At 39.0% G+C, this 13,788-nt stretch overlaps 1 protein-coding gene across 4 annotated transcripts in view; it reads right to left on the bottom strand.

Annotated features, from left to right (window-relative positions):
- Positions 1-1,102: 1,102 nt before the first annotated feature.
- LOC109072070 (zinc transporter ZIP10-like) overlaps positions 1,103-13,788 on the bottom strand; it is a 29,407-nt gene continuing 16,721 nt past the window's right edge. For all 4 annotated transcript variants that reach the window (XM_042763709.1, XM_042763707.1, XM_042763708.1 and 1 more), the window contains exons 2-10: positions 11,960-13,078; positions 9,899-10,073; positions 9,532-9,707; positions 9,265-9,438; positions 8,939-9,059; positions 7,648-7,977; positions 7,479-7,559; positions 4,582-4,772; positions 1,103-3,617 (exon numbers count right to left, since the gene is read on the bottom strand). In XM_042763709.1, coding sequence (XP_042619643.1) covers positions 3,465-3,617; positions 4,582-4,772; positions 7,479-7,559; positions 7,648-7,977; positions 8,939-9,059; positions 9,265-9,438; positions 9,532-9,707; positions 9,899-10,073; positions 11,960-13,057 — 2,499 coding nt within the window. In that variant the 5' untranslated portion in view covers positions 13,058-13,078 and the 3' untranslated portion in view covers positions 1,103-3,464. The remainder of the gene's footprint in view (positions 3,618-4,581; positions 4,773-7,478; positions 7,560-7,647; positions 7,978-8,938; positions 9,060-9,264; positions 9,439-9,531; positions 9,708-9,898; positions 10,074-11,959; positions 13,079-13,788) is intronic.

Raw genomic sequence — 13,788 nt, 5'->3', positions numbered from 1 at the left:
TGAGATATTCAAATAGGTTGTTAAATATTCTTAAAAGAACAGAAAGAGAAAACAAAGCTTGCTATTAATTCTGCCCTCTTCTGCACAATGCACATTGCCACAATAAATAATGCATTCACTGCTGTTTAATATTCAGACATTTCAGGACAACTCGTTACCAAAATAACTTTTTGACAAGAGCTGAACTTAAATAAACACACATTCGTTGCTTACGGTAAAACTTTGAAATGCAAATTTCTTTCAAAGGCCATTTAATTTCAGCTGAAAGCATTTCATCTGAAGCACTGAAAATAAACACACGCATACATAAGTCATATTTAAACCACCAACTTTTAATGCACCTGTTTGTTTTGGAGGAGGTATATTAAGTGCTTCTGATAAAGGGGTTCGGGGGTTTTGAATTAGTTTTTGGTCAGTCTTCTTTGTTTTACAGTTATCTTGGTTACCAAGTCAAGGAAAATGGGTTAGTTTATCAACAAGGGGAAACAATGTTGATTAACCAACATAGTGACTCGGCTACTTAGTTTTTTAGATCTTAACAAAACTTCTGCTTCTCTCATTCTCTGTTAGAAATGTTGAAATAACTAACTGCATCCTATTCATATTTGCATAGTAATCAGAACAGAGGATGAGCAAAGAAAATCTTCACACACACACAAAACACATCATACTGTCTGTCTGCAGATCTGGCTGAAGCCCATGAAGAAGCAGGACATTCCTGAGCGTCAGTGCTACATTTCTCCTGTCTACAAAACCAGCGAGCGACCACTGGACACTCCAACCACTGTGTCATTGCAATGACCCTGAATTCAGATGTGGATCCGTTGTGGCGTGGCCTACTGTGTCAGCTTAACTCACAGATGTGCTGCTCTGCCTCTAGTATCCTTCACTTGATTTTTAGTAAAGTATCTGTGGCTAAATATTTTTTCAGATTTAGAAATACCATCAAATTGTGTCTGTCTAAAGATAAAAATTATGAAATTTAATAAACACATGAATAAAAGCCTTCCTATCTTCTGAAATTTAACAAATATTAATAGCCATGATAATAAATATATAAAATTTATAGATGTATACAATTAATAAGATGAAACTCTCAAAGTAGGCTTGGCAAACTTTATTTTCCACTTCTGACAAAGAAATGCACAATCAGCAAGAATGACAAATGTATTGAAAACACCTTAACATCCAAGCTTAAAAATAAATGTCTTCCCAAAAACTGACAATACTAAAATGTAAGTAAATATCTGGATGGTCTTTTTTTGGAATACACTGTAAAGCATAAAAAAAAAAAAAAAAAAAAAAAATAAAAAAAAAAAGAGGGTGTGCGTCTTTTATTTAATATCGAGTTAATTTCTTTGCACCACTTAACCAAGGTGTTTCATTTGAGCTCTAGAGCTCTTTTACTCACATATTTCGTTTTAACAAAATGGTCAACTTCATTTCACAGACATACACAGGATTTAGACCTAATCTCTGAAGACCCTGATTAGGTTTGCTCACATGACCCCCAAACTCACTGACTTTACATTCAAATTGTGAAAATTAAGTACTTGAGGGAAAAAGGAAATCAACAGTAAGTGTTCTCATCTCTCCATTTCATAACAAAAATGAAAACTAATCACTTTAACTTGTCTCATGCATGTTCCCATCCAATCAAGTACGTTTGATGAATGCAATTAATAATGATACACATCCACAAGAACAAATAAATGGATGTCACATGGTGACAGGATAAGCATGAATCACATAACATGCCCCACCAACTCATGACGGTAGAGGATTCAAGCAGCAAACAGCCAGTGGAATGTGTTCAGGCCACTGCGGGCACAATCAGTGCACCATATTTGGCACAATCAAAATGTTGCACACTCATTAACAAGAATCACATCAATGGGGACAGATTAACAGATGTTCTACAGATTTGATTGTAGTCAAGACTTTCATACAAGTGCACAAAAGGCCAGTAATGTGTGCATTAATTTCAATAATGGGAGGGTGTTAACAATGAGAGCATTTAAGATTGTCAAAAGAACATTTCATAACGGCTAACTCGATTTTAGGTTAAAAAAAAAGGAATGGTTCTCCCAAACTTTTGTATGGAAAGTACGTTTTTAGATGGTCAGTGCATAAAAGGTGCTAATGTCTCACATTCTGAATTTTGCACAAATTATCCAGTAATACCAAATGTCAAATAATTAAAATAAAGTAACACATATGTTTCAAAATGCCAACTTGTTCAAGTCTTCAGTAGCAAATCTCCTTTGGGGAACATAATTATTTCATGAACTTCTTCACCTGTAACAAGATCATTATTTACAACAACTCCACTTAGATATCAAAAATCAACTTGTATTTATATTCAGAAAGTTGTCTAGATCATGATAATTATTATTTTATCAATGAACAAATAGACTTCCCAAAGAAAACTGCCGCATTCCTCGATGGACTGATATGCGTAGACAGGTGTTCTTCATTTAAAATCACAGTTTTTAAACATTAGCTTTGATCCTGGACATGTTCAGTCAATATACAGCTGACCTCATGAATGCAATCGGTCTTTTGGCAGCACCGTGTCAGGGGTTATTCAAAACACAGTTGCATACCTATTTCTTCAATACTCAAGTTGGTCATGACACTAGTACAATCTTAGCCAATAATAGCAGAAAAAAAAAATAATAAAAAAAGCAACAGAAATTCGAAGGCTAAGGACAGGCTCCCATCACTATGAACAGTGAATATAGTGTAAGAAACAAAAAAGTAGTCAATGCTGACAACAAAGCTCAAACCAGTAAAGAAAAGAGCTCAAGTGTGTTGTTTTCCACGATTCTGGCACACAATACTAAACAGTACTTCTCAATAAAAAAAATAAATAAAAGAAAGAGTTGATGCCAGTTGGACTCAGTTGCACCATATTAGCACAGTTCTGTGCCTGACACTGAGGTGGTGTGACACACTACACATACACAGCACAACACGCCGGCTATGAATGAATGGACTATGAGTTCCAATATAGATGAATGAAAGAGCTAAACATGACACTGAATGAGTGACTGATGAATAGCTGCTTCTCTTTTTAGAACACAAAAATACCACAATATTAAAGGGATTACCCACACAGCTGGGCAGTGCGTCTCGTGTGCTGTGGATGTGTCTGATTGAACACACATACTCAAAAATAAAAATAAAAAAAGTACTGAATAACAACAGGAGAGAACTGTCTAGGAGCTATATCTACAAAAGACCTTGAAGACAACAAGCAACCGTTTTGAGTAGCCTAGAGAGGAAAAGATGATGAAATGTAAACATGTTTGTTTGCCTGTCCATGTCTACTGTAAGCTACTGATGCTGTCTTTTGAGACATGCCTGCACAACTGTACAATCACAAAACAAAGCCACTTTAAGGCAAAGCACGCGTGTGAATGTAGCTGTTGAATGACGCCATCCCTGATCTCGGGCTCCGGCTAGAAGCCAAAGTCAAAAACAATGTGTTCCTCGAAGATGGCGATCAGCAACATGATTCCAAACCCTGTGAGCATGCCCAAGTTCTGCAGGACAAAGTGACCCATGTCACAGCGCTTGTGCTCCTCGCTGTCGCCATGAAGCATCTCTGGCAACTAAAGAATAAGAAGAGGAATTTCATATTGTTAAACATTAATAGCTTACAACAAACAATAAGTAAACACAAAAAACAAGGTTTGCTGTATATCTTAAACATATCTTATACTACAATAATGATTAACTATTTATCAATGTCAGTTGCAGCATTCAATTTACAGATTTGTTTTAATTTTTTACACATGCTCACAATTGCACATTAAAATGTGTATTGCAGTGTATAACATCTGACCAAAAAAAAAAGTTAGAACCAAAAGCATAAACATTTGTGCATCTTCTGGAATCCCGCTTGTTTGCAATGTTCTCACCCCAGTAGTGTTGGGAGTGGGACAAAAATAAAATGCTCCTATTATAATCAGCAAGTCGACAACAGTGTAAACAAGAAATGTATTGTGCAGTGTAGATAGCTTTGTTGATTGTAATCATTTAATTGTTCACAGGAGTGCAGAACTCAGTGAGCTTGTGCTGAATTGCAGGGTTCACACATCGTGAATATGCAGACAGCTTTGGTGATTATGATGGGAGCACTCTAATATTGTCAATAATATTGTGTATAATTTATCTGAAATTAGAATAGTTGTTGTGCTTTTAGAAATATAGTCACCTTATTTTGAATGTATGAGAGGCCATTCACTCAACTATTTATTCACAAGTAAAAGAAAAAAAGAAAAAAAGCAAGGTCTAGAGATGTTTTTAAAAGTTCAGCTACTTTTAATTTAAACACTGTGGCATGTATGAGACACTACAAAATACATGAGATCTGAACATAATGCTCAAACATCCATCTAGGGCATGTTAACATAGAAAAACAATGGACAAGCAGCACGGTGGAATGCAACAACATGTTCTGTGTGAAAGGTCCTTAAGATGGCATGTAACAAATCATTTCAAGTAGTCAATAATTATAACATATATATGCAGCCCAACTGGCAAGCAAATAAATTCACGTTTTGGTTTTCTTACCATATCCACTAATGCCACATAGAGAAACATGCCAGCAGTAACGGCAAAGATCCAGCTGGTGACGTTGTGCGTGTACTGTCCCACAGCTGTGCCGATCACCATGCCAGCATAAGCCATCAGGGCAGAGAGGACGTTGTATACAATGGCTTGCTTCACTGACATCCCAGCCTTCAATAAAACAGCAAAGTCACCTGGAGGCAAACACAAATGTGCACTATTAATGTACAATAAACAACAATACAGCAGTGTGAGCAATTAGTTTTGGCCACGCTAAACCTGACATTAAAGGGATACTCCACCCCAAAATGAAAATTTAGTCATTAATCACTTAACCCCATGTCGTTCCAAACACGTAAAAGCTTCGTTCGTCTTCAGAACACAATTTAATATATTTTGGATGAAAACCGGGAGGCCTGTGACTGTCCCATAGACTGCCAAGTAAGTTAAACTTTCAAGGTCCAGAAAAGTATGAAAGACATTGTCAGAATAGTCCATTTGCCATCAGTGGTTCAACTGTAATATTATGAAACGACGAGAATATTTTTTTGTAAGCGAAGAAAACAAAAATAACAACTTTATTTCAACAATTCCTTTGTCAACAGTCTCCTCTCTGTCTCTCCATATCACCGTATGCTGTGTATGCTCTTCTGTGTCATCCGCGCCACAAGGATGCGCTGTTTTTACATGTATTTAGCTTTACATTTGAAAGAAAACAGCACATCCTTGTAGCATGGCTGAAAGTTGTTATTTTTATTTTCTTCGCTTACAAAAAGTATTCTCGTCGTTTCATAACGTTACGGTTGAACCATTGATGGCAGATGGACTATTCTGACAATGTCTTTCATACTTTTCTGGACCTTGACAGTGTAACTTACTTGGCAGTCTATGGGACAGTCACAGGCCGCCCGGTTTTCATCCAAAATATCTTCAATTGTGTTCTGAAGATGAACGAAGCTTTTATGGGTTTGGAACGACATGGGGTTAAGTGATTAATGAAAAAATCTTCATTTTGGGGTGGAGTTACCCTTTAACTGCAGTGAGATCAGGTTGTCCTTCTCAGTAAAAGTGGGGTTTTTCTTGTGTTATACCAATTCTATGCTGCTGCTCCTTTGTTCCTAATTACTGAATATATATGTGAGGAGTCTTCACGACCATTGGTTCTCTCTAAACTACACTCTGGACCTTTGCTCTGTGTCACCTGGCCCAATCAAATCAGTCGTCAAAGGCAATTAACAGCACTGCAGAGTAGTAAAACTCTTTATTGTAGCTGTCATTTCCCAGCCACAACATGGGCATATAGATTATAAGACAAAAAAAGAGAGCTGCTCCATCAAACGTTATTAGTGTCTGAGTCGCATCGCCTCCACTGGATGGCAGACAGTAAAGGTAAACAACATCAAATGCAAAAGATTGTTGTTACATCAAAGGCATAGTCTGTTTGTTCCTTCTTCTCTGGTATTGTATTTTTTTGTTTAAACAAAAAGGGGAATTTAAAAACTAGTGGCCCTCTAGACAACAAACTCAAAACTTCATAAAAGCTTTGCTGTCTTTTAAAAGCTGTATGTGCTGCGGAGTTGTATTAGTTCACTGTTTGTTTTTCATTCATGCCAACATGAAAAGGAGAGCACAAAAACAGCTGAAACTCTTCACCTTGATGTTGATGTCAATTGTTAAAATATTCCATGTGACATCAGTGGTTCAACCTTTATTTTATGAAGCTACGAGAATACTTTTTGTGTGTAAAGAAAACATGAATGACAATTTCTTCTCTTCCATGTCAGTCTTTGACACATGTTCATGAGAGTACCACGACGCATACGTGTGCATTCCTCTGCTTGAAAACAAGGCACAGCGGATCTGGATTCTACGTACGTCAGAATAAAGTCATTATTTTTGTTTTCTTTGCACGCAAAAAGTATTTGCATAGCTTCATAAAATTATGTTGAACCACTGATGGACATGGACTGTTTAACGATGTCCTTACTACCTTTCTGGGCCTTGAACATGGTAGTTCTGTTGCTGTCTATGCAGGGTCAGAAAGCTCTCGTATTTCATCAAAAATTTCTTACATTTTTTTCTTGAGATGAACAAAGGTCATACGGATCTCCTTACTATTTTCCCCGACACATTCATGGTAATTACTTTTGCCAGTGCTTTGCGGCAAGCTTTAGTCTATTGCGCGTGCTAGAATGCAGAATAGGCTATAGCTAGCATAAATATTAAAGGCACATTATGGTTTAGTAATTACTACGACTAGTCGACTAGAAAAATCTTTGGTTTTAATCTAGTTCTCCTTTTTTTCTATAACTCGTCCCGCTGCGCTGAAGGCTCGCTGCAGCTGGCAGGTCACAAAACACTGTGCGATCCAGTCTTGACAGTCACAGACAGTAGCATGGTATCTGTGTTGTTTACACTAGGGCAGTACATCTTTTCAATCACCTTAACTGATGAAAGTCTAAAATATAAAAATAAGGAGAAGCCTAAAACAGGCCCGATGCCCGGCCCATAAATAAGTCGGGTTCCTTTCGGGCTTGGGCTAAAATGCAGGGCTCTAGTTTTTGCTATGATATCAAAAACCGTGAAATTTTACTAGTATTGGTACAAACAACTGAAATTTTGTATTGTGACAATATTTGTAGTATTGTGAGAGCATCAAATTGTGAATTTGAACCTTTAATCATTACATGCAAAATCAAGTTTTTTTGTGTTGAAAAAAACTATGAAATATGGTCTGAAAAATCTGGAAATGAAAGTCTGAGTCTGGAAAAGTATGGAATTATTAAATAGAAAATTTGTAGGAACGTTTATTTTAACTTTTACTGCATAAGCAACTGTAAGAAAATGGATCTGCTATTCCAACATTTTTTTGACAAAAAGCAAATAGTTAAACCACTTACCCAGTTCATGGGGCAGTTCATGACAGAACACAGCAACTGAAGTACTAATGCCACCTGTAATATTAGCACTGAAAGCAGCACCTGTAGGTGACAAACACAGTTGCTCAGATACAGAAACCCTTTCGAAGACAAACTAATCTGCTAATGGTTTCAGTGTACACAAACTGACCTATAGCAAGTCCATCACTAAAGTTATGCATGCCATCTCCCATGATGACCATCCATGCTATACTGGCAATCCCCGCATCCTTCATTTCCTGGTCAGAGTGACAGTGCCCATGGTGGGAGTGACCATGGCCGTGTCCATGCCCATGACCATGACCATGTCCATGCTTTTTTGACTTTTCCTTTGGCCCGCTATCCTCCTCTGTTTTTTCAGCACCCTTGAAGGGGTGATCTGAATCGGAGATGGCCAGTGGCATCTTGCTGGGTGAATCTAGAGGCTGCAACTCCGTCATCTGAGTGTCATTGTGTCCGGATTCACACGTTGTACCTTCTCCTGCATGAAAAAGGAGAAGGGAAGGTGTTACTTCAGTGTTGTATTATACTGTCTGAATTGTTCAGACTCTGAGTCAGCCCCTTTGGTCTCCATCTTTACTGACTAAACCTACCCATGGACTTTGACTCAAATGAGCTGATCTGGACTACAACGCAAGTTACTTCTAAATATTACTGCAACCAGCTTGAATTTGTACTTATAATATCCTTACAAGGGTTCAGTATATTGGAAGAGACTCTGAAGCATCTCCCCAATATCATCACTCACAACTTTACTTAAAGGGGACACTGGATGACCATTTTCCACAAGTTGGTATGATTCTTTAGGGTCTTCATGAAATGTCTGCAACGTACTTTGGTTAAAATTCCTCAATGGTTGTGTAAAACAACACCCTTTTGACCTTGTCAAAATCAGCTCGGTTCACAGCAACCAGTTTTGGTGCATGTCTCTTGAAATGATAATGATCTACTACTCACTCCGCTCCTCTCTTCTGTTTTTTGAGTATTTGGTGGCGCGTTACCATAAAAAAAAAAAAAAAAAAATTTTTTTGATTATATATATATATATATATATATATATATATTTTTTTTTAAGGACTCTTATGTTTACTTTTACATCCAACTACAAATCACCTGCACTGCTTACGAGACCTAGTTGCTACAGCTGTTCGAGCTTGGAGACAGTGGATGACAGCATACAACTGACTGAGAGCAGGGATATGCTAATATGGGACAGTCTGTCAGCAGTCGTGGGCAGGGCCAAAAATCAAAATGCACTATGCACAAAATTCATCCCCTTTGTATGGGATGAATAGATTTTTATCAATGTAGAGTGGTTGTGTCCACACACTGCTGAGACACATTTGTATGCAAATACCATCCAAAAATGAATTTTGCATCCGATGTCCCCTTTAAAAGCCAAATAAACTATGGTGGGATTTTATGATGAAATGAAGACCCACCCTCTGTTAGAGGCTTCAGATGGAGCCACTCGGCATCCGAACGCCTGTTGAGTTTATGGTCTGACAATTTCCTCCCAATCTGTGCCTGCTCTCCTTTCTTCTTCCTTTGGCAGCGGTTTCCCTGTGGAAAGCATGAACAGACAAGTGTTAATAAGCACTAGGTTCTGAGAATAAAATCCAAGGTTGTTCTGCTATGCACTAAAATCTGCAGCAATTATGGATTATATTTAGTCTTCCATAGTGCTCAGCACAGTCGGTCCTGAACAAGCATGTGTGAAGTAAAAAGCACCTCTTTCCTGTGATAAAGGTATTGTGGGGCCTCTCACCCTTTGGTTGCTGTAGTGTTTGAACATGCCAATGCAATGTTCAAAGATGAAGAGGAGGTAGATTCCTGCTAGTGCAGTCAGTCCTTTCCAAACTCCGTCAAACTTAGTCAGAAAAGCCTCTTCGGGTTCTTCCTCTCCATGTCCTCCAAGGCTGTGATCATGGTCACTCTGAGACTGTAAGGTATAAGAAAGGTTTGATTTCTTGTGCTGTGTAGTTTGGACTTCTGCAATGGTTAAATTTTGTTTGCCCCCAAAGAGTGAACTCACATGAGGGAGTAGATGCAGTAAGGCATCACCGCTGAGGGTTCCCACTGCCAGCGCCACCAGGAAGGTCAAGAGAAACTTGAAGCAGGACTGGTTGAGGATGGGCACCAGAATAACGCCCAGCAGAGACAGCAGGCTGATGATGGTGATCGACACAAAGCCCCACATCCAGATCCACACTGCAGCAAAACAATCAGCAGCAGTGGATTAGACTGGGACTCTTATTTCAAAATGTTTTAGCAATGATTCTAAACTGGTTGTTAAAATTAAACAATTTACTATGTCTGTTTAGCCTCTTTATTAGCTAGCAAACGACACAGGTAGAGAGAATTGTAGTGAATATACTTTGTCCAAACAAAATTAATTGTACCTGATGATGCTGCTGCATCTTGTACTTCAGTATCAACGTGGTGATAATGAAGGATGCAGAAGCGTCTGTCTATCTGGTAGAGCAGTGCAGGACATAAATAGGTGAACTGCGCTGGAGATATAACAGAATCCGAGCTCAGTCCGTATTGGTGTAGCAGCTGCGTTAAATTCAGACACTGAGGGAGAGAAAGATCTTAATTAAGGCAAGGTACAAAAATATTGATTAATGTACTTAAGTATTTAAGCATTAAAAGGTAAAAGTATTTAAGCATTAAAAGTTAATGATCGATGAACTATTCTTAAATATATTTTATTTAAATATACTTCATCCTACAATAAGGAAGATGGATGAAGAAATTAAATGTATTGATCTGCAAATAAGAATAAAAAATAATTACCAAAACATGCATATAAATAACTACACACATACAGAAATCCTGCATATCAAAACATTAAACTTCAATATACTAAAATTTCAGTTTAAGCTACTGATATTTTGTTGCTTTGCAGCCTGAAATGAAGACGGACAGTTTTTGTTTTATCCAGCTCTATTTACTCAGTGCAACTTATAATATCCAAGTGAAAGATAAAATATCAACATGTCAAAAAAAAAATAAAAAAAAATAAAAATAAAAACAACAACAACAAAACCAGATTCACTGAGTTGGAAAAGGGATCACCCCCTGCTAAAAATTACTAAACTCAATCAGGTGTAGCTTATCACCTTCTCAATGGTACACAAAGCCATTTGACTTTCAACTGTGATCAGCTGTGGTCATTTCAATCAGCTCAGCATGAAAAGAGATTTCCTGGGGCATTTCAGTCCTTGGTAGTGCAACTGAAGCAAACAATCAACTATGAGAGGCAAGGCACTGTCAAAAAATCTCCAGGATAAAGTTGTGGAGAGGCACAAGTCAGGAGATGGATACAATTTTTTTTCAAAGGCTTTAACAATGCTTAGAAACGCAGTCAAGTCTATAAGTAATAAGTGGAAGGTATTTGGTACAACACAGACCCTTCCTGGATCAGGACATCCCTCCAAACTGGATGAAAGAGACAGAAGGAAACTGGTCAGAGAGGCTACCAAGAGGCCGACAGCAACTCTGAACCAGATGCAGGAATTTATGACAATGAGTGGTCATTGTGTGCATGTGACAACAATATCACAAATTCTCCACAAATGTGGCTTGTATGGGAGGATTGCAAGGAAAAAAGCCACTGCTCAAGAAAGGCCACATGCAGTTCACAAAAGTCAAGATTGAGGCAGGTACAGGAGCACTTCCCAGGACAGAAGGAAAAATGGATGGAGCAAAATACTGTCAAATTCTTGAGAAAAATCTGCTGCCCTTCAGGTTTACCTTCCAACAGGACAATGACCAAAAACCACACAGCAAAACTGAGCACACAGTGTTTGAAGAAAAAAAGGTGAATGTCCTTGCATGGCTTAGTCAGAGCTCAGACTTAAACCCCACTGAAAATCTGTGGAATGACTTGAAGACCGCAGTCCACAAACGCTCACCATCAAATTGAACTGAACTTGAGCAGTTCTGCAAAGAATAGTGGGCAAATATTACAAAATCTAGATGTGCAAAGTTAGTAGAGACAGAGACACATCCCAAAAGACTGCTGACGCAAGCGGGTGAACCATTTTCCAAATCTGTAATTCTGTTAATTTTATTTATTTATTTTCTAACATGTTGGTTGGTGTTATATCTTTCACTTGGATGTTATAAGTTGCACTGAGTAAATACAGCTGGGTAAAACAAAAACCGTGTCCGTCTTCATTTCAGGTGGCAAAGCAACAAAATGTGATTATTTTAAAGGGGGGTGATTCTTTCCTATACCCACTGTAGATACCTTGCTTGAAGCAAGTCACCTGAAGTCTGACAACTATTTTGTTTGTTATGAAGGAAGTGCTTTGACACCACTTTAGTATTTTAAAAAAAAATTTTTTTTAAACTCATCCCTTGAATAGACCAAATAAAAGAAACCATTTCAAATAACTCTTGAGTCACATCTGAAGAGCACTACCATTTATAATCAGACAGACAGTGAGATGTACCTCCTCATGTTGGTGAAGAACACCATTTACATTTAATTTCACAGACAGATTGTCTCCTGGCATCTCTCTCCTGCTCCTCTGCGGCTGAATAGGGCTGTGATCCTGGCCGCTATGCATAGTGTCATCTCTGCTTGTCTCCAGCTCGACAGCCTGAGTAACAGCGATGCTGGTCTTGTTGCGGCCTCGAAGAGCTCTGCCTTTAGTTGGTCTCCTGTTTCTTCTGGGTTGTGTGGTGGGTAGCTCAGTTGGGGCAGAAGGCTGTATGCTGGGTGTGAGATGAGGGGTTGCTGTGTTGTGCTCCACACTGTCTGAACCATGGAGATGAGGGTGGGGATGCTTGTGGTGATGGTGGTCATGGTGATGGTGGTTTTGGTCACTGAGATCATTATTTTCTTGTGCATGTTCACTACTCCTTTGGTGGTCGTGGTCATCTTGAGTGTGAGGACTGTCGGTGACATGTCTGTGGATGTGTTTATGATCACTGTCTTTCTCATGTTCATGGTCATGATCATGATCGTGTCCTTCAGACCCGCTGTGAGTGGTGCTCTCAGCTCTGGTGCCTAGTGTTTTGCTGCACAGTAGCTCCTCAGCAGGGCTGTGTTGATCATTCTCGTGGTGGGAATGTTGAGGGGTCTCGTCTGAGATGTGGGGATTCTGATGAAGATGTGGATGGCCAGCTGAATGCGAGTGCCGACCTTCCTGAACCTCGAGAATATCTAAGTGTGCCACATGATCATGGCCCAGATCGTCATGGTCCAGCCCAACCACACGCACCTTGCCCAGCCCTAAACTCAACAGCAGACTCTGGAAGCCTTTAAAATCCAGACGATCCTTTTGGCCATACCGACAGAACAATTGTTGGATGTAGAAACTTTGCTCATTCTCTGCAGATTCGCCATGGCCGCTGTGCACAAACTGGTCGGATAAACCGTCGCAGGACAATTCTGAAATCTGCAGGTCACTGTGGACATGGTCGTGGTCACCATGGCTGTGCCCGTGGTGATGGTGGGACCCTCCTTCATGGCAGTGACTGGACTGATGGTACAGGAGGGTCAGCACGCAGAGGAAGCAGAATCTGGTATGTGTGTGAACTCTCATTATCTCCTCACTCAGAAACCTCTGTGAAGAAATAGAAATCCACAATGAACAGACAAATTGGTCTCATCTTATCCGCTGGAAAAGTTTCAGAAAAGTTTAAACAGCAGTATGAACTAATGGTGAAAGCTATGGACTTTTAGGGTAATCCGCTAATGTAGCAGTTTTATTGTTGGGGTTTTATTTAGAGCTGGACCAGAATATTCAATTATTTGAATATTCATTCAATGGGTTGGCATTTGATTTTCAATTTTGAGATTCAAATAATCTTTTTTTTTTTTTTGAACACCTAGCATCCCCCGCAAAACTTAATTTGTGCTTTAAATATAGCCACTTTTTTACTATCGGGCCGAACAGTTGGATATGGTTACAGTTGTATTTCCAGATATGCACGATTACAAACCGTTCTCGGGACGTCACCACTCTGTTGTCTGGCTACCAGTTTCTCCATAGAAATGGCTAAGCGGAAGCGCGCAATTTGATCAAACACCCAAGTAAACAGCTACGCTACATTCAATATAAAATAGAAAAAAAAAAATGGTCTGTGGAGGAAACATTTGCATTTACTGATATTTTATCCGCTCCGTTATAAGTACCAAAGTGGAAAATGAAACCGTATCTGTGCTGACTGGCCCGGATCGGCACGGAATGGAATGGTTAAGCAAGGAGAACCGTTCGGCCCAATAGTGGAAAAGCGGCTCTCTTTGCTTCATGACGTTCAGTCCATGAGTTAA

The sequence above is a fragment of the Cyprinus carpio genome, chromosome A9 (genome assembly GCF_018340385.1).
Source record: "Cyprinus carpio isolate SPL01 chromosome A9, ASM1834038v1, whole genome shotgun sequence".
NCBI lineage: Eukaryota > Metazoa > Chordata > Actinopteri > Cypriniformes > Cyprinidae > Cyprinus > Cyprinus carpio.
The sequence above is the reverse complement of the archived record's forward strand: the minus strand, read 5'-3'. Positions and strand labels throughout refer to the sequence as shown.